This window comes from Lepidochelys olivacea (assembly GCF_965140295.1).
Source record: "Lepidochelys olivacea isolate rLepOli2 genome assembly, chromosome: 4".
Classification (NCBI taxonomy): Eukaryota; Metazoa; Chordata; order Testudines; family Cheloniidae; genus Lepidochelys; species Lepidochelys olivacea.
Genome location: NC_140414.1, coordinates 125,823,677 through 125,851,389, shown reverse-complemented (window position 1 = coordinate 125,851,389; position 27,713 = coordinate 125,823,677). Strand labels below are relative to the sequence as shown.

General features: G+C 41.0%; 1 protein-coding gene across 6 annotated transcripts in view; it reads right to left on the bottom strand.

The window, feature by feature from the left end:
• Positions 1-27,713, bottom strand: part of SORCS2 (sortilin related VPS10 domain containing receptor 2) — an 832,543-nt gene that overhangs the window by 148,195 nt on the left and 656,635 nt on the right. For all 6 annotated transcript variants that reach the window (XM_084627472.1, XM_084627469.1, XM_084627471.1 and 3 more), the window contains exon 4: positions 6,730-6,894. In XM_084627472.1, coding sequence (XP_084483598.1) covers positions 6,730-6,894 — 165 coding nt within the window. The remainder of the gene's footprint in view (positions 1-6,729; positions 6,895-27,713) is intronic.

Genomic DNA, 27,713 nt, shown 5'->3' with positions numbered 1-27,713 from the left:
TTATTGTTTAACAGCGCGATTAATCGGATCGATTTTTTTAATTGCTTGACAGCTTTACTTAAAATGCTTGCTTAACAGGGATCCTAATAAGCACAGAGACTGCTCCCTGATTGCACCCCAAGGAGCAACAGCTACCTCAAAAGAGGTAAGGTGGAGATGGCAGGGGATGGGCCAGGACCTTCCTCCCTTCCTCTGCACTGGTCACAGTTGGTAACACTGGGTTTGGTTTCTTTCCCACCACAGTTAATTTCAGAAATTAATGTGCTAATAACAACAAGAACACTGAGACAAGGAATGTCAGTAGCACAGATATAATTCTCTTTCCATGACATGCACAATACATAACACTATTCATTCAAAGACTACCTTATTTCAATCAGAACCTTCAGAATGCATTCTCCTCATAGATTCGTAGATACAAAGGTCAGAAGGGACCATTATGAACATCCAGTCTGACCTCCTGCACAATGCAGGCCACAGAATTTCACTCACCCACTCCTGTGAAAAACATATCACCTATGCCTGAGCTATTGAAGTCCTCAAATCGTGGTTTAAAGACTTCAAGGAGCAGAGAATCCTCCAGCAAGTGACCCATGCCCCATGCTACAGAGGAAGGCAAAAAAGCTCCAGGGCCTCTTCCAATCTGCTCTGGAGGAAAATTCCTTCCCGACCCAAATATGGCGATCAGCTAAACCCTGAGCATATGGGCAAGATTCACAAGCCAGATACTACAGAAAATTCTTTCCTGGATAACTCAGATCCCACCCCATCTAACATTCCATCACAGGTCATTAGGCCTATTTACCATGAATATTTAATTACCAAAATCATGTTATCCCATCATACCACCTCCTCCATAAACTTATCGAGTTTAATCTTAAAGCCAGATAGATCTTTTGCCCCCACTGCTTCCCTTGGAAGGCTATTCCAAAACTTCAGTCCTCTGATGGTTAGAAACCTTCATCTAATTTCAAGACTAAACTTCCTGGTGGCCAGTTTATATCCATTTGTTCTTGTGTCCACATTGGTACTGAGCTTAAATAATTCCTCTCCCTCTCCAGTATTTATCCCTCTGATATATTTATAGAGAGCAATCATATCTCCCCTCAACCTTCTTTTAGTTAGGCTAAACAAGCCAAGCTCCTGGAGTCTCCTTTCATAAGACAAGTTTTCCATTCCGCGGATTATCTTAGTAGCCCTTCTCTGTAGCTGTTCCAGTTTGAATTCATCCCTCTTAAACATGGGAGACCAGAACTGCACACAGTATTCCAGGTGAGGTCTCACCAGTGCCTTGTATAACGGTACTAAAACCTCCTTATCCCTACTGGATCCTCTCCTGATGCATCCCAAGACTTTTTTCACAGCCATATCACACTGGCGGCTCATAGTCATCCTATGATCAAGCAATACTCCAAGGTCTTTCTCCTCCTCTGTTACTTCTAATTGATGCGTCCCCAGCTTATAACTAAAATTCTTGTTATTAATCCCTAAATGCATAACCTTACACTTCTCACTATTAAATTTCATCCTATTACTATTACTCCAGTTTACAAGGTCATCCAGATCCTCCTGTATGATATCCCTGTCCTTTTCTAAATTGGCAATACCTCCCAGCTTTGTATCATCCGCAAACTTTATTAGCACACTCCCACTTTTTGTGCCGAAGTCAGCAATAAAAAGATTTAATAAGATTGGTCCCTAAAACTGATCCTTGAGGAACTCCACTGCTAATCTCCCTCCAGCCTGACAGTTCACCTTTCAGTAGGACCCGCTGTAGTCTCCTCTTTAACCAATTCCTTATCCACCTTTCCATTTTCATATTGATCCCCATCTTTTCCAATTTAACTAATAATTCCCCATGTGGCAGGGTATCAGATGCCTTACTGAAAACTAGGTAAATTAGATTCACTGCATTTCCTTTGTCTAAAAAATCTGTTACTTTCTCAAAGAAGGAGATCAGGTTGGTTTGGCAGGATCTACCTTTTGTAAAACTATGTTGTATTTTGTCCCATTTACCATTGACTTCAATGTCCTTAACTACTTTCTCCTTCAAAATTTTTTCCAAGACCTTGCATACTACAGATGTCAAACTAACAGACCCAGATCACTTTTTTTCCCTTTCTTAAAAATAGGAACTATGTTAGCAATTCTCCAATCATACGGTACAACCCCTGAGTTTACAGATTCATTAAAAATTCTTACTAATGGGCTTGCAATTTTGGGTGCCAATTCCTTTAATATTTTTGGATGAAGATTATCTGGGCCCCCCGATTTAGTCCCATTAAGCTGTTTGAGTTTCACTTCTACCTCAGATATGGTAATATCTACTTCCATACCCTCATTCCCATTTGTCATGCTACCGTTATCCCTAAGATCCTCTTTAGCCTTATTAAAGTCTGAGGCAAAGTATTTGTTTAGATATTGGGCCATGCCTAGATTATCCTTGACCTCTACTCCATCCTCAGTGTTTAGCGGTCCCACTTCTTCTTTCTTTGTTTTCTTCTTATTTATATGGCTATAGAACCTTTTACTATTGGTTTTAATTCCCTTTGCAAGGTCCAACTCTACTTGACTTTTAGCCTGTCTCACTTTATCCCTGCATGTTCTGACCTTTGTAGATATAAAGTAACCCCAGCACAGCTTTAAGAAGTCAGATATACACAGACATTGAAGTCCCTTGTATTTGTTATTTCATTTAATTTACACATCACTGGGTTCCTTCCCCCCCGCCATATTTCAGATGAAAATCATAGGGAAAACTTCTCCCTTTCAATGTAAGGCCTCATTTATCTGTTAAGGCACAGTCTGTGCTGCAGAGCCTCACAGGGAATACTAAGAAAGACACTTGTTTGTAACAGGAGAGGCACAAGTGAAAGTGATGAGTCCATTATGTACATATTGTGCTTTTATTATGGATATTACATACTGTGTAATTTACTATGACAAAGTTCCCGCTCTACCTTGGTGGGTCTTGCGCTTATTGGTGGATTTCCTCGCCTTGGAGCTTCACAACAGCCCTCAGCTTGGCCATTTTTCTGAACCCACAGTCCAGGTCAACTCCTCTTGTGTCCGACGAGGATTTGGGGGGAAGCTGGGCCCGCCCTCTACTCTGGGTTCCAGCCCAGGGCCCTGTGGAATGCAGCTGTCTAGAGTGCCTCCTGGAACAGCTGTGCGACAGCTACAACTCCCTGGGCTACTTCCCCATTGCCTCCTCCCAACACCTTTTTTATCCTCACCATAGGACCTTCCTCCTGGTGTCTGATAATGCTTGTACACCTCAGTCCTCCAACAGTCTGCGTTCTCACTCTTAGCTCCTAGCAACTCTTGCTCCCAGCTCCTCACACGCACACCACAAACTGAAGTGAGCTCCTTTTTAAAACCCAGGTGCGCTGATTAGCCTTCCTTAATTGATTCTAGCAGCTTCTTGATTGGCTGCAGGTGTTCTGATCAGCCTGTCTTAATTGTCTCCAGAAGGTTCCTGATTGTTCTGGAACCTTCCCTGTTACCTTACCCAGGGAAAAGGGACCTACTTAGCCTGGGGCTAATATATCTGCCTTCTATTACTCTCCTATAGCCATCTGGCCCGACCCTGTTACACTACATATTTAAGAATGTACAGTTACGCACCTTTTCTTGATTAATTTTTGTAATTAGAAATAATATGAATGGCCAAAGAACAACACTATCCAACTATCATGCATTATAATGCATAGTAGCAGGGCTTTGCCCCATGGAAATGTGAAGTAAAGTGACCAGAATAGGAGACAATGTATTGTGGATATTCACTGTACAGGGTGTTGCTGTTTACGGTATAAATTATAGGCGGTATTAGGCTGCATATATGACATAGGAAATGCATGTAATGAGAAAAGGGACATACCATTCTGTCTATGAATTTGGTGAAAGCATCTCTGGAATACCACCAGCCTTTATCAGTCAGAAAGACACAATGAAGAGAGTTCAGGGGAGAACAACAATTGGTAAGGATGTGAATTGGAATGACTTGCTAAGGATTAGAAAAATGGAGAAGATATATAATTTGGCATAGATGTATCCTATACAAATATGTAGAGGTTGGCCAAAAAACAACTAAATGAACACAAAGTTGAAGAGTTTAAAACACCAAGAATGGAAGGAATAATTTATCATAATAAAAAGAGGCATATCTAGGAGTAATGAGCTAGACCCCATTTCAGCAAGGTATTTAAGAATGTGTTTAACTTAAATTCAGTAAGACTACTCAACATGCTTAAATTTATGCATGTGCTAAAATATCATGCTGAAGCAGGCCCTAAATGAGAGAAAACTCTGGCTCATCATGTATTTTATTTTTGATTACCCATGACAAAAATCAAATTTGAAATTAGATTTGTGGTATTAGTTGTATTAATGGAAAAGGAAAAACTTTCAGTTTCAGCAAAGACTTCTGAATTAGTTTTTATTCTGTTAATTACCAGCCTTGCACTAAATTAGTATAGTCACTTTTTATAAGGCCACAGAATACAGAAGTTCAGGTTTTCTCCCCACCCTCACACAGTTTTCAAAGAAACAATTAAAATCTCCTGTGATCCCTGTCAAGTCTTAAAAGTGAAATCAAGCATTTATATTGTCTCAGTGAACAACTGATTGATGTTCATTATTATTTTGATAGCCAAAAAAAGAAAGTAAGCCAGTAAGTGGATTAACCCAACCGCACTGACTAGATCTGTATTCATTTACAGAGTGTCAGTTAGAGATTGGAGCTTTATTTAAATAAAATACAGGGTACTCAATAGAAGAACAATCCAGGTTTTGCTATATAAAGTAGGTACTAAATCAAGCCAGATCATGAGAATATTGAGATGCTCCAGGAGACAGAAGCTTACAGATTGCTAGTTGTCAAAGAGCCCAATCCTGCATTTCTTGTGCACTCAAAAATGCTACTGCAAGTAATGGGTTGATTAGAAAGCTTCTTCTCAGTTTATCCAAATTATCTGAACTTCTTGGGTCTGCAAATTTAGGCTGTAAAAATGAGAGAGCTTGTTCTCATGAGTTTTCTGATACATCTTTCTTTCACTTAGGAAATATAATTATAAAACTCTAGGATCCAGACTATGATCCAGACTCTCAAGGAGTATGTTACCTCTGGGGCCATGGATTTCAACACAGTGATTCTCTTTTTATGCCACTTCTGAACTTTGCCCTCCACCTCTTCCTTCTCTCTACCCCTCGTCTCTACCTCTGAATTTCTCTCTTCTACTCTTTTTAGGACAAATCCTGCAGTCCTTACTCAAGATTTACACAGGCAAATCTCCCCTTCCAGCCAATGATAGCTTTTCTCACATACATCTTGAGTAAAGACTGCACGATTTGGTCTTTTATGTCCCTATGATTCACTGCTTTAATTGTAAGACTGATAGAAAGGAAAGATCTATTAGATCACCTAATCCTTCTCGTGGCCAATACAGGATTGTTACTTATTGCACATTTTCTAGTGTTTTGTTCAGTCTAATTTTAATCGGCACTTCCACCACTTCCCTTAGTAGATTATTCCACCAGAAACGCAACTGAAAACAGAGGTTTCCACAATGAAGGCTTTTGTGCTGTATTTTCCCCATGTAAATATTTTTGCTGTTGTCAAATTTTCAGAACATTTTTGTATGTTAGTTAGGACCTAAAACTGACTTAACAAAACAAAGAAATCCACCATGATATTTGTAAGGCAGAAACAGTCAAAGCTGTCATTAGTTCTTCTAGATGTAGCCTTGTTTTCAAATAGTGGAACAGCATGAACCACTGGTGATCAGCTGAGCATAGCTTTAGATTCAATTCCTGAAAGGTAGCTCAATGAAACTTCAGTAATATCTATGCAATACTTTACTGTAGAATGAACAACTTGCTCTCTACTCCCTTCATCACATCAGCAAGATAAACTCTCCATACATGGTGACAAAGCTTAAAGGGCCTGATTCTGATCTCACTCAGTGTTGCACATATCAGGAGTAATAATAGAGTTATCTCAATACAAACCAAGAGTAAGACAGACCAGAATCAGGGCCACAATCTCTATGATTTTACAGCTTTAGCTCTGGTGCTATGAAAAAATATTGCATATACATTTTTACTGGATTATGTGCTCAATTGCAGGTGTTTACATTAACACATCCAGAAAAATGCCATAAATCTTTATACTTTAAGGAGCAGTAATCCAGAACACTACTGAAAGTCTACAAATAATTTGATATGACTTCTAAATCTGTACGTGGTCTGAATACTTCAAAGAAAGCATTCTTCTACTTTTCTACAGATGTACTGTTTCTACGGAATCTTATTCTGCTTTACACCTAAACAAAGGTTTATTTCATTTTATTTTATTTTACAACCAAGAATGGCTTTGGAGCCAATATTTCAGCTCAGTTAACTTTCTACTATACTATAGAATTTCTTATGGCCAATTTCTAGGGGAAAATAAGTTTCTAGGATTGTACTTAACTATAATTACGTTACAGGATAGATTATATTGCCAATATCAGTATCAACAAGAAATGACAGAGAATGAAAATACTCTAAAAGGACACTGGCATTTTGAGACTGATATAATTTACTGAAATAAAGAAAGGAGCATTTCAGGAACTGGGTATTCCTTCACCTTAGGCAACTCATGTTATATAAACCTAATCAGCAAGTCATGACAATTTGATTAGGTTAATACGAAACATTGTGTGATGGTCAAGAACACCCAAGCTTTACCTTGCCTTCCTTGGTGTAAGCAATCACCTTATCCTCATCTTTTGGGTGAAAAATCAGGGTTTCCACAAAGAAGGTAATGGGCTGCTTTTGAAAAGTGGCTCCTTCATCCATGCTCATGAAAAGGCTCTGGTCCCGGTCATTATGTGAAGAACTCACAAGAATTATCTAAAAACGAAAAAGGGTAATACATTTAAGAACACTGTTTCTATATAAAGAATTTTTCAATGCCAATATTAGAAGGCAACGCAGCATTATTTCTGTTGCATAAATGTAGGAGATGGTAGGAATTAGGCACCACACTGTGGCTGAGATTTTCAAAGCCATCTAGGGGATTTGAACACCCAGTTTCCATTAATTTCCTGAGCAGGTGCCAGGCTCCATAAACTTTCAAATCAGTCCAAGCTGATTATACTAAGCACCTTGCAGGTTTGTATCCAAAGTATCTACCTGATATCTAGGTTTGCCAACTTTCTTATCACACAAAACCAAACACCACTTTCCCAACCCCTACCCTGTGTCTCCTGCCCTGCCCCTTCTTTGAGGCCCCGCCCTTGCTCACTCCATCCCCCCTCCCTCCATTGCTCGCTCTCCCCCACTATCACTAACTTTCACTGAGCTGGGGCAGGGGGTTGGGGTGTGGGAGGGGGTGAGGGCTCTGGGGTGGGGCTGGGATGAGAGGTTTGGGATGCATGAGGGGGCTCTGGGCTGAGGCTGAGGGGTTCGGGATGCAGGAGCGGGTTCCAGGTTGGGGTGCGGGCTCCGGCTTGGGGTGCAGGCTCTGGGGTGGAGCTGGGGATGAGGGGTTTGGGGTGCAGCAGGGGGCTCAGGGCTGGGGCAAGGGGTTAGGGTGCAAGGTGCAGGCTCTGGCCAATGGGCACTTACCTCAGGCAGCTCCCGGAAGTCAGTGGCATGTCTGGCTCCTAGGCAGAGGGGCCAGGGGGCTCTGCACACTGTCTGCAACCACAGGCGCCGCCCTTGCAGCTCCCACTGGCCATGGTTCCCAGCCAATGGGAGTTGCGGAGCTGGTGCTCGGGGGAGGGGCAGCGTGCGGAGAGCCTGTGGCCACCCCTGCGCCTAGGAATCAGACATGCCAGCCACTTCTGGGAGCCGCAGGAAGCCGGCCTTAGCCCCACTGTGCTGCTGACTGGACTTTTAGCGGCCTGATCAGCAGTGCTGACCAGGGTCCCTTTTTGACCGGGTGTTCCTGTCAGAATGGGTGCCTGGCAACCCTACACATATCTCAAAGCTATTGAGTTTAATCCCGTTATTTCTATTGCGGTCCTTGTCCCAGGGTTGATAAAGCCACTTGCAGGAGCTCCAACTACTGAGGAAGGAGTAATTCTAGTAATATCTTGTTTAATGTGACCATTTAAATAGCTAATCCTTTTGTGTAGTGAAGCTATTTTTATAAACAAATGGCTTGCTTAATCACTGCTGTAACTAAATTGAAGTTAATAGGGACACACCAGGGATGAAACTGGTCTGTAACATCCTCATATGGCTGAACAGTGCTCTCTCTGTTTGGATCAGATAGCAATCTCACTTTGATGCTTTGCAAAAATAAATGCCAGTCAATTATCTGCATTTCCTTTTTATCTCAGGATATTACTTTGACTCAAACCTAATAAAAGTTGCAGCTGCTGGCTGTCTGATTGCATGGACTTCATATAGGGCTTTCAGTAACAAAGAAATATTTTCGTTGCAGAATCTAATAAGAATCAAACTCCTTTCAGTTTCTTCACCCTCAAAGCCTGCCAGAATCTTACAGCATGGCTTTTGAAAATGGCATTGTGAGGTTCCATTTGTAGCATGTCTCCAGATCAAATGTACTCCGCTTGTAAATAAAAAGATTATTTTACTAACCGCTAGCCCAGCAAATGCAACGTGGAATTTCAAAGTCCAGCTGTGTTCTTTCTGGCTCACACATCAACAACAACACAAATTTTGCAATTAAAACAATTAAAATATTCAGTTGATCATGCACAAGTCAGCAGAGAATCCTGATCTCTCTCCCATAGTTATGGTGGCTCTGCATTGCAAACAAGAGTGAATGGTAGTCAGCAGTGGAAGCAGAAATGACAACACACACACTCAGGGAGCATCTATTGAGAACGTAAGAATGGCCATACTGGGTCAGATCAAAGGTCCACCTAGCCCAGTATCCTCTCTTCTGATAGTGGCCAATGCCAGGTGCTTCCGAGGGAATGAACAGAACAGACAATCATCAGTGATCCATTCCCTGTCATCTATTCCCAGCTTCTGGCAAACAGAGGCTAGGGACACCATCCCTGCCCATCCTGGCTAATAGCCATTGATGGACTTATCGTCCTTGAGCTTATCTAGTTCTTTTTTGAACCCTGTTATAGTCTTGACCTTCACAACATCCTCTGGCAAAGAGTTCCACAGGTTGACTGTGCCTCGCGTAAAGCACAATAGTACTTTACTTAGGTCTACTCCACACTAATGCTGTAAGTCGATGTAAGTTATGCTAGTTAAGTTATGTACATTACATAACTTAAGTTGAAGTAACTTACATTGCCTTAAAGCTCTTCCATCGACGTAGCTTCTGCCTCTCGTTGAGGTGGATTAATTAAGTCGACAGCAGAACGCTCTCCCATCGACTTATTGTGTCTTCACCAGACCCATTAAATCGATGAAGCTGTGTTGATTGCAGCGGCAGCAATTTAGCACATACTAGGCGTCGGTCACTTTTTGGAGTAGAACTGCAGTTTAAAAAATTAGACTCCCTGGTAAACTTGCACAGATACAACAGCTGGCCTGAGCTTTTATTGCCTCTGTTCCTCAGCAAGAAATTTGTAAATAGGTTATTCACAGGCCCAGATTCAATAGGATATGTAAGTACATGCTTAACTTTAAGCATATGAGCATTCCCATTTACTTGTACACAGACAGTCAATGGGATTTTTCGTGTGCTTAAAGTAACGCATGAAGTGCTTTGCTGAATAGAGATGGTCTTATAGGCTCAAGTACTTTGCTGAATTGGGGCCATCCTGCATACACCCCTAGGATCACACACTAATTCTTTTTCTCAGTTTTAACAAAACATTTCAAGCATATGAGGCCACATCCTGCTTGCCTTGTTCATATAACTAATCCATTGAAGTAAGCAGGATGTAGCCTATAACCAGCATAAGATTCTGTATTGTTTAACGTTATGATTTACATGGGAGTGTGAAATATGCAATTTTTATGTGAATCTATAAGGGGAGGTTATAGAAATGTTATCTTTACAAATTTTACCTTTCATTCTCATCACACCTTAATGTCTTTTTTTTTCTCTTTAGGTGTCTATAAACTCTGAGTAAAGCATTTTGTGATCCCCTGTAAGGACACAATATTCAAATAAAATGTATTTAATTGTATAAATTGAAGCAGCACTGGCCAATGTGCAGCTCATGAGCCAAATATGGTCCCAAAAGAGTTCTATACCATAAAATTGCATTTCCTTAATAAAGATGGAGCACTGCATATCAGGACCAGTATTCTATATGGGCCACACCTTGGTATTAAAGCTGAATGCAGCTATAATGTGCTTCTTTGTATGTTTCACCAACTTTCTCACAGGTTACTAATGTAATTCTCAGGGGCGGCCCTAGACTAGCTGCCAGCAACTGGAACCCTAGGCAAACCATGCAATCGGTGCCCCCCACCCCCAAACCCCAAGGGTAGATCTAGGCTGAGGTTTTTGGTAAACTGGGAAACATTTTGTCCCTTTTCTCCTTTTAATGTTTTTTAAGCTTTTTTTTTTTTTTTTTTTTTTTAAACAGAGGCTTAATTATTCGGTTTGTCCATCCGTCTGTCCAACCAATGTTTCTGAGATCAGATAAAATAGAGACACGAAATTTTCAGAATAGATTTGTACACGACAGCTAGGTGGTATTTCAGTCCAATTTCAAATGAAAATGCATTAGAAGTGTTTCGTCCTTCATATGAAAACTGCTGTTTCTTTTGCCAAATGCGAACTGGCTCTGGTTCAAATTCTGTCGGAAAGTCTATTTCTTCAGCAAGTTCGAGAGAATCTACCAGTGTTCTTTCGAACCCTTCATCACTTCTGAATTCCTCCAGAATATTTTTAGTTTGCTGCAGTTTTTGAATAGCAGAATGTATGTTCAAATTCTTTTCCTGAAGCTGCTTACTAATGAGGTTAATCTCGAAAAGGATATTATACCACAAAATGAGTGAAGTCACAAATTTGAACTTGGAAAGGCCATTTGCAAGAGCTTCTGCATCTGAATGTGCTGCATTGCCAGATGATCCAGGAAAGGTAGTATCATCAGAAATTTCAATTAGGACATCATAAATGTTTCCAAGTTCATAGCAAAGAGGCTTCAAAGCATCAGTGTCACTCTCCCATCTTCTCTAAGTGGTTTCACTGTTAGAGAATTCACATGGCGAGTCAGAATCTCCCAACGGCATGTTGAGCCTGAGAAAAAAAAACACATAAACACATTGCACCAGGTCAAAGAAACTGCTTGCCTCCAAACAGCATCTAGCAGCATCATTGACAACCAAATTCAGAGAATGCACACTGCAAGGAACGAAAAAGGCCCTAGGATTGTTTTCCATCATTCATTGTCTTTACCCTTCATATTACTCCCATCATCATAGCCTTATCCACGTAAGTTTTCAACAGATAATGACATTGTTTTAAGCTCTTGTAGAATATTTCAGTCATAAATGCTCCAGCCATATCCTTCAGTGTATGAGACCCAAAAAATGTTCCTTTATGAGCACTTCAGCATTATCTTCATCTGCAGACTTTTCCATATCCACAAAACGAATGATCATTGTCATTTGTTCAACATGACTCACATCTGGTGTACAGTCCAGTATTATTGAAAAGTATTTTGCAGAATGCGCAGCTTCTACAATTTTATTTTTAATGGCATTTCCTAGGATTTGAATCAGTTCAGTCTGCATATTTTTTTCTAAGTAAATGAACCTATGTTTCATGATTGGTTATTCTACGCAGATGCTCCTTCATGACTGGATCAAACAAAGCTAGGCATTCAACAAATTTTAAAGTGTTTCCATTACTTGGCATGTATAATTTTTCATTTCTACCGCGGCTGCGGAATGCTAGATTTTGCCCACCAAGAACTCTCACTAACACAATCAGATGCTCTAATATTTGTTGCCAATATTCTTCTTTTTCCTTGATCACATGTAAATTTTCTTCATCGATTGTTTTTCCTTTTTTCAATCGTAATTCAAGTTCTTTCCAATTTTGAAAACATTCCAAATGTTCTGTACTTCTTTCTTGTGAAGAGAGAATTGAAGATATGTTTTTCTAGTCCTTTGAACCATTTTCAGTAAGTGATGTACCAATTGCTTGATTTCTAAACAACTTGCAGCAAAAGCAAAACACAGAGTCCTTTGACACTGAATATTGTAACCAGTTTCAATGAATTTCTTCCCCATTAACAAGTTTACTCTTGTAATGCTGAGCAGAGAATTTTCTTTTATTTCCAACCTTAGGGAAGGGAAATTCATGAACTTGTTCGGGTCCATGTTCCATGAGAATTTACCGGACACGGTCATCACATCTGGGCCATGGAGCTGGGTCCCCATACTGTAACTTGTTTGTAACTTCCTCATCCTTTCTTCCTTCTACTTCATTTATGTCAATTTCTGCATGTGTCTCTGAAGGTGAATACATTTTCTCCACTTCCTATCAGTCTGATGCTGTGAGCTACCTTCATCTAGAAGTAAGTTTCCATCATCTTGAGTTCCAAACTGCTTTTTTGTGGATATGAGCTGTCCTCATCTCGAAGCAATATATCTTCATCTTGATGTTCCAAACTGCTTCCATGCGGATGTGAGCTAACCTCCTTCTCCAAGTAAAATTCCTTCATCTAGATGCTGTGAACTGCTTCCATCTTTATTTGGATGAAAGAGAAGATATTTTAGGAAGGATCCCTGCTGTTTTGCTTGGTCCTTTTCCCTCTCAGCCTTCCATTTATGATACTCAGCTCCTGAGGGTTATCTTTTTCCTCTTTCTGCCATGAGGCATTTGAATATTGTTTTGTACTGTGCTCCCAACTGCAAGCATTATAGCATTAAGGATGGCTGACACACCAGATGGCTGGCAATTTAAACCACACTGCAGCCATCCCAACATATCTTTTCACTGCTTAAAGGTTCAATGATTAGTAACATACACTCACTTACCTATTAAAGCAGTTAGTTACAGCGTTTACATGGAAACAAAATGACCTTTTTCGATGTTATAACCCAACACCGGTTGTTTGGAAAGTAATCTTTCCTCACGGTTACCCGCTTGGAGTGTGACATCATCACTTTCGTAGTCTATTAAGCGCTAGCAGTTAATGCTGTTATTTTTCTTTTATAGACCTTATTTATTACACGTGAACCAGTTATAACAAAGAAAACTTCTTAATTATGCAGCCGGATAATAACGCTAAGGGTTAATAATACTTAAAGATACTCACATTTTGGATTTATAATGCTGAAAAACATTATTCTTTATTTTTTAGCACCAAGAAACACAATTTTCCAAAGTATTCGCTCGATTCTTAACCATCTACCTGCAATGTATGTTAAAATGACTGTTTGACATGTATCAACCTGTGATATCTCCACTCTACGTGAATTTCTGGCTATGCAATCCTGATGTATATTTGAGTTAGGTGTCTATAGCATTGCAGCTCTTGCTTCTGGTGGATGTGTTTCATTGGGGCTAAGTTATTGCTTATCAAAATTGTGGAGTGGGTCATCTCGACCCTACATCACAAATTGAAAAAAAAAACTCACTGAAATATTATTTATTTTTGCAGTAAATAAATGATTTGACATATTAATAAATTCACAGAAATGTAGCAAAATGAATTATAATTCATATTCCTCCATACGCGCATGAGAATTGAAATAATGGCATCTTCGTTATTTTATTTGTATTTTTTTCATCTTTTTCATTTTTTTTTAAATTTGATTTTTTCCCTCAAATTTGACACCGCATTTAACTTGGCACCCTAGGTGACTGCCTAGTTCGCCTGTGTGGACTGGCCACCCCTGGCAATTCTTAAATGGGCAATGTTTGGGATGAAACACTATGAAAGTGACTGTAGACAGCGTCTGCTGGTACCTAACTCACAATTCTGACTATATCTACATGTTATTTAAAAATAAACCAACACTACTAAACCACACAGATTGTTCTCATTATATTCAAGATTAATTTCTAAATACAAAGTTGGGTGAACTAACATAGTAAGATACTCGCAAAAAGAAAAGGAGTACTTGTGGCACCTTAGAGACTAATCAATTTATTTGAGCATAAGCTTTCGTGAACTACAGCTCACTTCATCGGATGTATACTGTGGAAACTGCAGAAGACATTACATACACAGAGACCATGAAACAATACCTCCTCCCACCCCACTCTCCTGCTAGTAATAGCTTATCTAAAGTGCTCACTCTCCTTACAATGTGTATGATAATCAAGTTGGGCCATTTCCAGCACAAATCCAGGTTTTCTCACCCTCTGCTCCCCCCCCGCCCCCACAAACTCACTCTCCTGCTGGTAATAGCCCATCCAAAGTGACCACTCTCTTTACAGTGTGTATGAAAATCAAACTCACTCTCCTGCTGGTAACAGCCCATCCAGAGTGGTCACTTTGGATAAGCTATTACCAGCAGGAGAGTGAGTTTGTGTGTGTGTGTTTGGGGGGGGGTTGAGAAAACCTGGATTTGTGCTGGAAATGGCCCACCTTGATTATCATACACATTTTAAAGACTGTGGTCACTTTGGATGGGCTATTACCAGCAGAAGAGTGAGTTTGTGTGTGTGTGGGGGGGGGGGGCGGCGGAGGGTGAGAAAACCTGGATTTGTGCTGGAAATGGCCCAACTTGATTATCATACACATTGTAAGGAGAGTGATCACTTTAGATAAGCTATTACCAGCAGGAGAGTGGGGTGGGAGGAGGTATTGTTTCATGGTCTCTGTGTATATAATGTCTTCTGCAGTTTCCACAGTATGCATCCGATGAAGTGAGCTGTAGCTCACGAAAGCTTATGCTCAAATAAATTGGTTAGTCTCTAAGGTGCCACAAGTACTCCTTTTCTTTTTGCGAATACAGACTAACACGGCTGTTACTCTGAAACCTGTCATAGTAAGATACTGAGAGTCTGAAACATATTAGAATAAGCCTATTCTCTCACACACGAAAGAGAAAGTAAAGCTGTCATCCATATCGTAAACATTCATTTGTTTTCAAGATAAGCTATTACTGTTCTGGATCATGTGTCAAACACTGATTTCCATAGGGGTATGTGGTAATTAAAACAATATTGTTAAAACAAAGATAGTTATTTATAGATTTTATGAAGACCAGCAGACTTTTGTTCATCCCTTTGAACCTACTCTTGTAAAGCTGTCCACCTAGCTAGATCTTTGGCAGGTTTTAAACTAAACAATAACAAAACAGACAGATTATGAATCTATGTAAAAAAGATGTTGGAGGGACAAAGTTAAAAGGGTAATTCTAAGTTTGGTCACCCATGGTATGCATAGGGATTGTTGTTCCAAACAACTGTCCCAAAATCTGACGGGAAATCTGGGAAATCTCAAGCAATCCATGGAGGGGTAAGGCTGAGTTAGCAAGGCCTAGCTATTAGCACCATTCCCCACTATATTGCTGGAGAAATGTCTAGAAGAGTTAAATGTTAACAGGGCAAACATCACTTCCCATGGGCATACGCCCAGGTATTTGTGTAGGAATGATGACATATAGATAGACTCTTGTTTGGCTCCACCAAACACAGCACAAAACCTATGAGGCCCACATGACACAGAGGTCACATGAAGGGGCTTCTACAGGGTTGAAAGAGTGAGGGCATGATGCCACTTAAGCTCAACTTCCATCCAGCCACGACTTTTGGTCATTTGCAGCATTGCCAACCCCAAGTGTTCAAAAATCAGGAGACAGGCTCAAGCTTTCTTCTAAAACAATGAGGGTTTGAGACTTCGAACTTTTTTAAATGAAAGCTGAGAGTCTCACCAAATAACTTGCCTCCAGGAGCTGGACTTCATGAAAAACACTTAATACAATTGCAACTGCTGGTAATACCATGTTTGAAAGAGTTCTCTGCACCCCTTCATAGATAGTGTAGGAGGGAATGATTTGCCCAAAGTCCTTAGTTGAGTAGTATATACAATAGATGTCTCATGCTCTTATCCAAAAAGACCAGAAGTTCTAGCTTCTGTTTTTAAGGAGTTCGCACACCTCTGCTAGTATACTGGATATCCACATCACCACTCCACTAATACATAAAGACTCACATGTACTCCATGACTAGTACACTGTTTATTGAGGGTGATATTCCAGATAAAATATTGCACACTCATCAGGCACTTTCCATAACAAGCTTTGATTTTTTTTTTAAGTGGGACAAGTAGCAACAGATCGTCCCCTTAGCAAAAGATCTTGCGACTGCTTCATGAATGTAACAGGGACATACCTTCAGGAGAGCAGAATGAAATGGTGATGGCTGGTGGTTTTAGCTCAAAATGAATAACTACTTGCTTGAATAGCTTTGGGCCCAGAAACCAGAATAGATTTTAATCACTTCTAAACTTCAATTAAGCCTTTCATAACTTTTTTATAGCTTTTCATCATTCCCTTTGGAATCCTCCACTATTTCTCAGTGAAACTATAAAACTCTATTAAATTATCTCTGACTTTTCTGCTTAACCATATGGCTTCTAAATAAGCAACAAAGACACTTAGGTGTGCATTCATCTTTTGCTGTGCATGCATAACTCACATTAGCATTAACTGGAGTTATGTGAGTGTTTCAAAGAGAGAACCTGACATTTACATTGTCAGGCTAGCTATTAAGATAAAGTATAGACTTTGTCACTGTCTTGGAATGCAGCAAAAAAAAAAAAAAAAGAGAGAGCGATAATATAAGTGAAAAATACTAACATAATTTCTTGCATATGTATAGGGCCCTTCCAAATTCACGGTCCATTTTGGCCAATTTCACGGTCATAGGATTTTAAAAATCATAAATTTCATGATTTCAGCCATTTAAACCTGAAATTTCATGGTGTTGTAATTGCAGAGCTCCTGACCAAAAAAGGAGTTGTGTGCGTGTGTGTGTGTGTGTGGGGGTGCTGCAGCGTTATTGTAGGGGGAGCTGTGGTACTGCTACCCTTACTTCTAGCGCTGCTGGTGCTGCCCAGCTCTGAAGGCAGCACAGAAGACAGGGAGGCAATACCGTAACTCCTCTAAAATAAACTTGCAACCCCCTGCAACTCCCTTTTGGGTCAGGACCCCCAATCTGAGAAATGCTGGTCTCCCCCCGTGAAATCTATATAGTATAGGGTAAAAGCAGACAAAAGACCAGATTTCACGGGGGGAGACCAGATTTCACGGTCCATGGCACATTTTTCACGACCATGAATTTGTTAGGGCCCTATACATGTAGTAAAAGATGTGTAATGAAGGATTTAGTCTCCTGTGTTTTACTGCCATTACTTTAAGGGAGAAGACCGTGAAAAAGAAAAATAGAAGCAAAATCTACTTAGTGGTGATATTGCCCAGATCACCAACAAATAGCAGAAGTTCAATTAAGCCCAAGTGAAAGCCACTGGTAAGATCCAGCTGGTCCCACATACAATGGGCTGACTACTATACAACATAAAGTGACAAGAGCACAGCACGGTGCTGTATAAAAAGCAGAAAACAGACCAGCCCTCCCTCAGAAAGCTTACAGTGCTAGGCCCAGGTATCTGCACTGGCACATGTCCAATGGCAGGATTGCATTTGAGCAGACCTGGAGGAGTGAATAACAAAGACTGATTAACTTACTAATAATAATTATTTATGGCTCACATTATGTTAATAGCCAAGGAAGATGCACCTCATCAGAAGGGTGCTTGTTATTCAGTCACAGCAGTCACTGGGACGCGTCCATCATACAACAGCAGTTTTCAGGAGCTAAGTCAGTCTTTGTTTGCTAAATAAGACATCATTATTACCGAGGTTAAAACACAGCAGATATCGACCAGATCTGAGAGTCAGGGGAGCATGTTGAGAAAAATAGGGAGATGCAGGGGAAGAACCTTCAACACACAAGAGGCAGGATAAACTGAGCTGTGTGGATGAAGTGCTATGTTTTTTAAACTATACGGTAGTTGGATATTAGAAGAAAGGCATTCTTTAGTGGGTTGATTTTAAGGCTGAGATGCAGGAATTTCTGAGAACTATTCCCTGTTTTGTCAAAGATTCCCTGTGTGACCTCAGGCACGTCAGTTAACTTCTCTGTGTCTGTTGTAGTAGCCAGGAACGGTACTAACAAACTTCAACAGGACTTTTTAAAGTGGAAACCTCTTTTCCAAGCTACTGCTGCACTCTCAGTAGCTCTCCCTAAGCCTCTTCAACTCCTCCCCCCTCCTTCCTGTTTCCTGTCCTTTCAGACTCCCAACAGCCAGTGCTCCCAATTCTAATAATTACAAGCAACATCTAAACACCACGTTCCCTCCTCTCTTAAGAAACTCTCCCAATTACAATAAACAATGTTGTTCTAACCACATCAATGTAGTGCAAGTAGAGTAGGGGCATTAGGGGATGAGAGCTGAGGAAGAGTTGTTCTAAGTCAGCCATAAAAATGTTGGCATACTGTGGGGCCACGCGGGTACCCATAGCAGTGCCGTTGATTTGAAGGTATATATTGTCCCCAAATGTGTCCGCTACATTGATGACATCTTCATCATCTGGACCCATGGAAAAGAAGCCCTTGAGGAATTCCACCATGATTTCAGCAATTTTCCATCCCACCATCAACCTCAGCCTGGACCACTCCACATAAGAGATCCACTTCCTGGAAACTACGGTGCTAATAAGCAATGGTCACATAAACACTGCCCTATACCAGAAACCTACTGACCGCTATACTTACCTATATGCCTTCAGCTTTCATCCAGACCACACAAAACGGTCTATTGTCTACAGCCAAGCTCTAAGATACAACACATTTGCTCCAACCCCTCAGACAGAGACAAACACCTACAAGATCTCTATCAAGCATTCTTACAACTACAGTACCCACCTGCTGAAGCGAAGAAACAGATTGACAGAGCCAGAAGAGTGCCCAGAAGTTACCTACTACAGGACAGGCCCAACAAAGAAAGTAACAGAACGCCACTAGCCGTCACCTTCAGCCCCCAACTAAAACCTCTCCAGCGCATCATCAAGGATCTACAACCTATCCTGAAGGATGACCCATCACTCTAACAGATCTTGGGAGACAGGCCAGTCCTTGCTTACAGACAGCCCCCCAACCTGAAGCAAATACTCACCAGCAACCGCACACCACACAACAGAACCACTAACCCAGGAACCTATCCTTGCAACAAAGCCCGTTGCCAACTGTGTGTGCACATATCTATTCAGGGGACACCATCATAGGGACTAATCACATCAGCCACACTATCATAGGCTCGTTCACCTGCACATCTACCAATGTGATATATGCCATCATGTGCCAGCAATGCCCCTCTGCCATGTACATTGGTCAAACTGGACAGTCTCTACGTAAAAGAATAAATGGACACAAAATCAGATGTCAAGAACTATAACATTCAAAAACCAGTTGGAGAACACTTCAATCTCTTTGGTCACTCAATTACAGACTTAAAAGTGACAACTTTTCAACAAAAAGACTTCAAAAACAGACTCCAACGAGAAACTGCTGAATTGGAATTAATTTGCAAACTGGATACAATTAACTTAGGCTTGAATAAGGACTGGGAGTGGATGTGTCATTACACAAAGTAAAACTATTTCTCCTTGTTTATTTCCCCTCCTACTGTCCTTGTAAACTGCTGGAAATGGCCCACCTTGATTATCATTACAAAAGGTCCCGTCCCCCTGGTCTCTCCTGCTGGTAATAGCTCACCTTTCCTGATCACTCTTGTTACAGTCTGTATGGTAACACCCATTGTTTCATGTTCTCTGTGTATATAAATCTCTCCACTGTATTTTCCACTGAATGCATCCGATGAAGTGAGCTGTAGCTCATGAAAGCTTATGCTCTAATAAATTTGTTAGTCTCTAAGGTGCCACAAGTACTCCTTTTCTTTTTACGGATACAGACTAACACGGCTGCTACTCTGAAACCGAAACTTTGGTTCCTTAGCACCCCTCCGCTTGTCTGTGAAAGCCTTAGACTTTGCTTGGTTCTGTTCAACTGTTTTTCTCACATCATCCTCGGTTGGGGCCTCAGGTCGTGACTTTAACAATCCAGCAATGGTCAGTTTAATATTCATCTGTTTCCCATGCAGTAACTCTGCGGGTCATCTTTGCATTGTGGCATGTTGTGTAACCTGGTATGATTGCAAGAAATCAGTAGTGAAGGTTATCCACAATCGCCCTTCCAGTTTAGCCGTTTGCAAACTCTCTTTCGAACTTCTGTTAAACCGTTCAATTTCCCCATTGGCTTGAGGGTAGTATAGGGATGACCTTCTGGGTAAAATGTTCCTCTCTGCTAGAAAACTTTCAAACTCCAGGGAAGTAAATTGACTACCATTATCTGAAACCTGTTCTTTGGGGTTACCTTCCCTGCTAAAAACTGAAGAGAGGAACTTAATTACTGTAGCAGAAGAGATTTGTGATGTAAACGCTACCTCAGGCCATTTACTGAAATAGTCTATTGAGGTGATGGTATAATGACAGTCAATTGGAGCAGTATCAAAGGGTCCTACAATATCAATTGCCACTTTTTCCCATGAGGATTCAGGAAGAGAAACAGGCTGTAATGGAGGGGTACATGTCACTTATCATGCACTTGGCAAAGGAAACAGGATTTTATGAGTGCTTTAGATTGAGTGTCCACCCCTGGCCACCAATACAGATTGCGTAGTTGTTGTTTGGTTCTGACAATTCCTTGATGAGTATCATGTGCCAGGTGTATGAGTTTTGACTGTAATTCTTCTAGCACAAGTAGCTGGTGTGTACCTTGTAGCCATTGAGCAAAGAAAGTTCATCCCGAATTCTAAAATAAGGCAGCAAAACTGGGCCCAGGTTTTTAGGGTTATTGGGCCATCTCTTTGTCAGAAATTCCTGTAGTTTTTGTTGAATTGGACATGCTGAACAAGCAGCTTGAAATTGTTCTCTTGTAACTGCAGTAAGAGTGCTTGTAATAAGCGCAACCACTACATCCTCCTCCTCCGGTGGACCATCTGGTGAAGGCAAAAGCAGGCGAGAAAGGCAATCAGCTACCACATTTTGGTTTCCAGGCTTATATTCCAGTTCATAATTGAAAGAGAGCAGTCTTGCAGACTATCTAGCAATACGATATCCTGCTGTTCCCAGTCCTTTCGTGATGAGCAACTTTGTCAAAGGGCTGTGGTCTGTGCGCAACTTGAACGTGCAGCCCCACAGGTAAGTTTTCTATTTTTCAGTAGCCCAGACACAAGCAAGTGCTTCTTTTTCGACTGTAGAATATTTTCTCTCAGCATTACTTAGTGTCCTTGAAGCAAATACAACAGTCCTCTCTGTGTTGTCCTCATGAAGTTGTGTGGGGACAGCCCCAAGTCCATAATCAGAAGCATCTGTAGTTACAATTGTGGGCAATGCAGGACTGAATACTGCAAGTACTGGACTATGTACAATCTAGTCTTTCACTGTTTCAAAACTAGCTTGCGCATCCACTGTCCACACTAAGGTTGAACTTCCCCATAGTATTTCTCATAACGGTTCAATGACAGAAGCATAATTGGGAATGAATTTTGCATACCAGGAGGTAAGACCCAAGAAGGAACGTAAGGTTTGCAAATCTGTTGGAGGAGGAGCATTTGAAATTGTCAGGATATGAGCCGGATCAGGTTTTAGTCCAGCTTGTGAAATTGTATGCCCCAGAGAGGAGAGTTCAGTTTGTCTAAGTTTGCATTTGGACCTACTGAGCTTGAGGCCTGCTTTCCTGCTTTGCAGTTTAGTACAGACTGCAGGTTATTGTCATGCTCCTCTGAAGTATTTCCAAACACAATAATATCATCCAAATAGCACTGAACTCCATGTTGATTCTTCAAAATCAATGACATCATTTTTTGGAAGGCACTTGGGGCAGATGCGAGACAGTATGGAACACGTTTAAAACAGAATAGTCCCTTGTGTAATAAATGCTGTGAGGCCTCTGCTATCTTCATGCAACATAACCTGGTGGTATGCACTCTGCAAATCAAGAGTAGAAAATATCTTTGCTCCATGGAGTTCTGCAAATACTTCTTCTATGTGAGGAAGAGGATGGCTGTCAATCACAATAGCTTTATTTGGCTCCATTAAGTCCACAGAAAGGTGGATGCCTCCACTCTTCTTCTGCGTCACTACTATAGGTAAAACCCATTCCAAGGAGTTCATCTCTTCAATAATGTCCTCTTGACCAAGTTATCTAAGTTCCTCTGAAACAGCTTCCCTGACTGAAAATGGTAAGCGCCGTAATTTCTGTCATACAGGCATCACATTATTCCGCATTTTAACTTTATGCAGAAACCCATAAGCAAAGCCGAGTTTCTCCTCAACCTGGTGTTGGGTCCCAGCTGAAACTGGTGTGTGTACCGCAAGAGTGCTTTGTTGAGGAAGATCAATTCATCCATTAACTACCCTGAGATTTAAAGCAGCCAATATATCTCTGCTAAGGATAGGAGTTCCTTTGTGGACAATGTAGAACTCTGCAGTTACACAGCAATCACCAAAAGTAACAATTGCTGGCAGGCAGCCACGTACTGGAATATGGTTTTTCAAATAGCACACCAAGTGAAGCTGGGTTCAGTAAGAGGCGCACCTTTAAAGTAATGCAAATAGATGGAATCAGGTAGTATAGATACTGCTGAGCCAGAGTCCAACATTAGCTGAATAGAATGTAATTTGCCTGAGTGTACGGCGGAAACATTCACCGTGCACTTTATTTGTTCTGGAGTACGTGCAGTAGTGATTTTGTCCACGCTCAGCACAGTAACATCTGGTATTGTGACTGCATGCACCTGTTGATTGAACTGGCTGCTGCGACATACTTTAGCAAAATGCCCAATCTTTTTGCAATGATTGCTCTAACCTACTTTTGCCGGACATCGTGTGTAGCTTGCAAGGTGTTGTGGGGATCCACAGAGAAAGCATGCTCTTACTGTATTTTGAATTTGCTGATTTGGTGGTTTTTCATTAGTTTTCCTCTTGTAATTAGAAAAGGAGTACTTGTGGCACCTTAGAGACCAACCAATTTATATGAGCATAAGCTTTCATGAGATACAGCTCACTTCATCGGATGCATACTGTGGAAACTGCAGAAGACATATACACAGAGACCATGAAACAATACCTCCTCCCACCCCACTCTCCTGCTGGTAATAGCTTATCTAAAGTGATCACTCTCCTTACAATGTGTATGATAATCAAGTTGGGCCATTTCCAGCACAAATCCAGGTTTTCTCACCCTCCACTCCCCCCCCCCCGCACACAAACTCACTCTCCTGCTGGTAATAGCCCATCCAAAGTGACCACTCTCTTTACAATGTGTATGATAATCAAGGTGGGCCATTTCCAGCACAAATCCAGGTTTTCTCACCCCCCCCCCTTTTTCCAAAAACTACACACACAAACTCACTCTCCTGCTGGTAATAGCTTATCCAAAGTGACCACTCTCCTTACAATGTGTATGAAAATCAAGATGGGCCATTTCCAGCACAAATCCAGGTTTTCTAACCCCGCCCCCCCCCAAAACACACACACACAAACTCACTCTCCTGCTGGTAACAGCTGTAGCTCACGAAAGCTCATGCTCAAATAAATTGGTTAGTCTCTAAGGTGCCACAAGTACTCCTTTTCTTTTTGCGAATACAGACTAACACGGCTGTTACTCTGAAGCCCATCCAAAGCGACCACTCTCCCCACAACGTGCACGATAATCAAGGTGGGCCATTTCCAGCACAAATCCAGATCTTCTCACCCCCCCCCCCATACACACACAAACTCACTCTCCTGCTGGTAATAGCTCATCCAAACTGACCACTCTCCTTACAATGTGTATGATAATCAAGGTGGGCCATTTCCAGCATAAATCCAAGTTTAACCAGAACATCTGGGGAGGGGGTAGGAAAAAACAAGGGGAAATAGTCTACCTTGCATAATGACTTAGCCACTCCCAGTCTCTATTTAAGCCTAAATTAATAGTATCCAATTTGCAAATGAATTCCAATTCAGCAGTTTTTCGCTGGAGTCTGGATTTGAAGTTTTTTTGTTGTAAGATAGCAACCTTCATGTCTGTAATTGCGTGACCAGAGAGATTGAAGTGTTCTCCAACTGGCTTATGAATGTTATAATTCTTGACATCTGATTTGTCCATTTATTCTTTTACGTAGAGACTGTCCAGTTTGACCAATGTACATGGTAGAGGGGCATTGCTGGCACATGATGGCATATATCACATTGGTGGATGTGCAGGTGAACGAGCCTCTGATAGTGTGGCTGATGTTATTAGGCCCTGTGATGGTGTTTTTGGAAAAAAAGGGAGGGGGTGAGAAAACCTGGATTTGTGCTGGAAATGGCCCATCTTGATTATCATGCATATTGTAGGGAGAGTGGTCACTTTGGATGGGCTATTACCAGCAGGAGAGTGAGTTTGTGGGGGGGGGGGGAAGGAGGGTGAGAAAACCTGGATTTGTGTTGGAAATGGCCCAACTTGATTATCATACACATTGTAAGGAGAGTGATCACTTTAGATAAGCTATTACCAGCAGGAGAGTGGGGTGAGAGGGGGTATTGTTTCATGGTCTCTGTGTATATAATGTCTTCTGCAGTTTCCACAGTATGCATCCGATGAAGTGAGCTGTAGCTCACGAAAGCTTATGCTCAAATAAATTGGTTAGTCTCTAACGTGCCACAAGTACTCCTTTTCTTTTTGTGAATACAGACTAACACGGCTGTTACTCTGAAACCTCTTGTAATTGTTTGTTTGCAGTGATAGTGAACTTTTCTGCAAAGGAGTCACAGCCTGGACTATGCCTCCTGTATCCATGATCATTGTTTTGGCTTCAGCTGTAGCTGATTCAATCTGGGTAGCAACGGTTATTGCTTTTTCTAGTGTAAGTTGTGGTTCTAGAAGTAAACATTCTCTTACACGAAGCATGGTTGTTTTCTCAATGAGCTGGTCTCTAATCATCTCATCTGCCATATTCCCAAAGTCACAACTTATAATCAGACTCCTCAGGGAAGCAATATACTGCATTATAGTCTCTCCTGGTTTCTGTTCATGCTGGCGAAATCTGTAGTGATTAGCTACTACATTCATTTTTGGTACAAAAATGTTCTTTAATGCAGTGAGTGCAGTCTCATATTTATCATTTGCAAGGGTAAAAGTGTAAAATATACGCTGCCCTTCTGCTTCAAGGCAGTGGATTAGCAGAGCATGCTTTCTTACTTCAGAAATCTCTGTAGCACTGATTGCAAACAGATAAGTCTCAAACATATGGATCCAGGCAGTAAAAGCTATTGGAGGCTCACCTGGGCTTTGTAGAAAGGGTGCAGCTGGTTCAGAGGCAGAAGAGCCATCCTTTTCGCCAAAATGTTGTAGTAGCCAGGCAAGGTACTAACAAACTTCAACAGGACTTTATTTTTTAAAAGTGGAAACCTCTTTTCCAAGCTGCTGCTGTACCCTCAGTAGCTCACCCTCTTCAACTTCTCCCCCCTCCTTCCTGTCCTTTCAGACTCCCAACAGCCAGTGTTCCCAATTCTAATAATTACAAGCAACATCTAAACTCCATAGTGTCTCAGTTTCCCCAACTACCCAGTCAGAATGATAATATGCCTTTACTTACCTCCCAAGAATATTGTGATGATAAGTTAATGTCTGTACAATGCTTTGAAAATCTAATGGACTCTGATCTAATAGTTCTAAAGTTGCTTCATTAAACACTCCTTTCTCAAAGGGAGTCAAAACTCTCACTGAAATCAATGGTGTTAGTCAATATAGTAAAGAGTGCTGAACAGGGACCAGGGTGGGAGTTATACATACTGTACTTCAGCACCCATTTCTGGCTGATGACATAACACCTGATTCAAAGCCCACTGAAGTCTGTGGAAAGACTCCCACTGACTTCCCTGGACTTTGAATCAGAACTCTAATGATCAGCCTAAGATGGAGTTACCACAGGCCTCCCCACTTCCCTTTCCTACATCTAGCCAATGTGCAGTACGGTGTCAACAATGGCGTTTGTGGGAGAAAGGAAAAGCTGGAGATTATTCTGGATTTGGTCCCAGCACCTGGCAGCCTTAAACTAACAAAATGACTCCCCCACTTCCCCCTCCTGCTTTCCTCCCAACAGAAAGAGAGAAGAAAAGCATATAATGGAAAAATAAGCTAAAAAATAGTTCAGTAGCATTTCTACAGGTCAAAACACAGTAAATAAAAAGTGTTGGATCTCTTAGAATTACCCCATCTCTTATTTTTATCTTAATAATTTTATGGTTACAAAGGGCCAGCAGCGTGATAGGTATATAAAATGCTTCCAATCTGAACATAACTGTAGTAATCATTAAATTCTCAGAAATTGAACCAAATGCCTCCAAATTCATGCGGCCAACGCTCACACACACACACACTCTCTCTCTCTCTCTCTCTCTCTCTCTCTCTCTCTCTCTCTGGGGCAAAAATGCCACCTGCAAACCCTCTGGTTCACTGGAGGTAGTGGATAGTAGTAGTAGCAGGATGTTGCATCCGTGGAACAGCAAATTTAAACACTGATCCCAGAAAGACTTAACATATGTGGCTAACTTTAGGCACAGAGTAGTCCCATTGAACTGTGGAAGACTACTTTGCCCCAATCCTACAGAGAACTCCTCACAGTGTGTAACATCTGGGATCAGGGCTCAAATTTGCTAGATCCACTAATGCAACATCTTGCTACTACAAATACTGCTATCTACTACTTTAAGTGAACCAGAGTGGGTTTCCAGAGGGCATTTTTAGCCAGACTTCAGTAAAAAACGTTTCACTTGCACTATAATTGGAGATACTTTGAGAACATGTTTCTAGGACTCCTAGCAGAACAAAACACAGCTCCACTCAAAATCTAAACTCAACATAAAAGTTTTTCTTAATTAGCAAGTCTAAAAAAACAAAACAAAAAAACATAGCACATGGGTAATCCCATAACATCTGTATAACATCAGACAATACTCAGAATAGTTAAGTAACATGAGGAACGATCATGAGGAATTATCTATGGTCTTGCAATAATAGAGCTTTCTATTGTAAGCAAGGGAGAGAGAGCACTTGATTCATGCCGTTTTATAAAAACAAACCCTGAAATATTCTAAAATTAAAAGAACTAATATTCTTTGAGTTATAAACAAAGCTTAAAGAAATAAGCAACGCTCTTTTTAAATATTTCAGACCCTTCCTAATAAGATGCTGAATGCTGCCTGTGAACATCTTCAAGTCATATTGAAGTTTTTCCCATTAAAGTGAACTCCCACTGAAGTTGGAGGATGTGGCTATTAGGATTCGATCCTGCAAAGTGCTGAGCACTCTGGCTTCAATATAGCAAAGCATTTTAGAATGTGCCTAAACTCTACACTGATGAGCTATAGCACTAAGGTCAATTAATTTCCATTAATGGGACATGGACAAAGTTAAGCACAGATTAAGTGCCTTGAACTGGGGCAAGAGTGCTCAATACTCTGAAGGATCCAGCCCTTAGTGATGAAATAGCTTAAAACTGCTGATTCATGTGCCTCGCATACCATACTCATTGAGTTTTGGAACTAACTGTTCTTCATAACAAAATACAGATTTCCAGACAGTGGTTAACAGTTCATCAGCACTGCAGCCACATTCTCAACATTTTTCAAACGTAAGTATCTAACCTGTCTATTTTTGTTGTTTTTACAATTTACATTATCTATGTGTTATTAGATGTGATCGGTTGATGCAGAAATTACTCTTG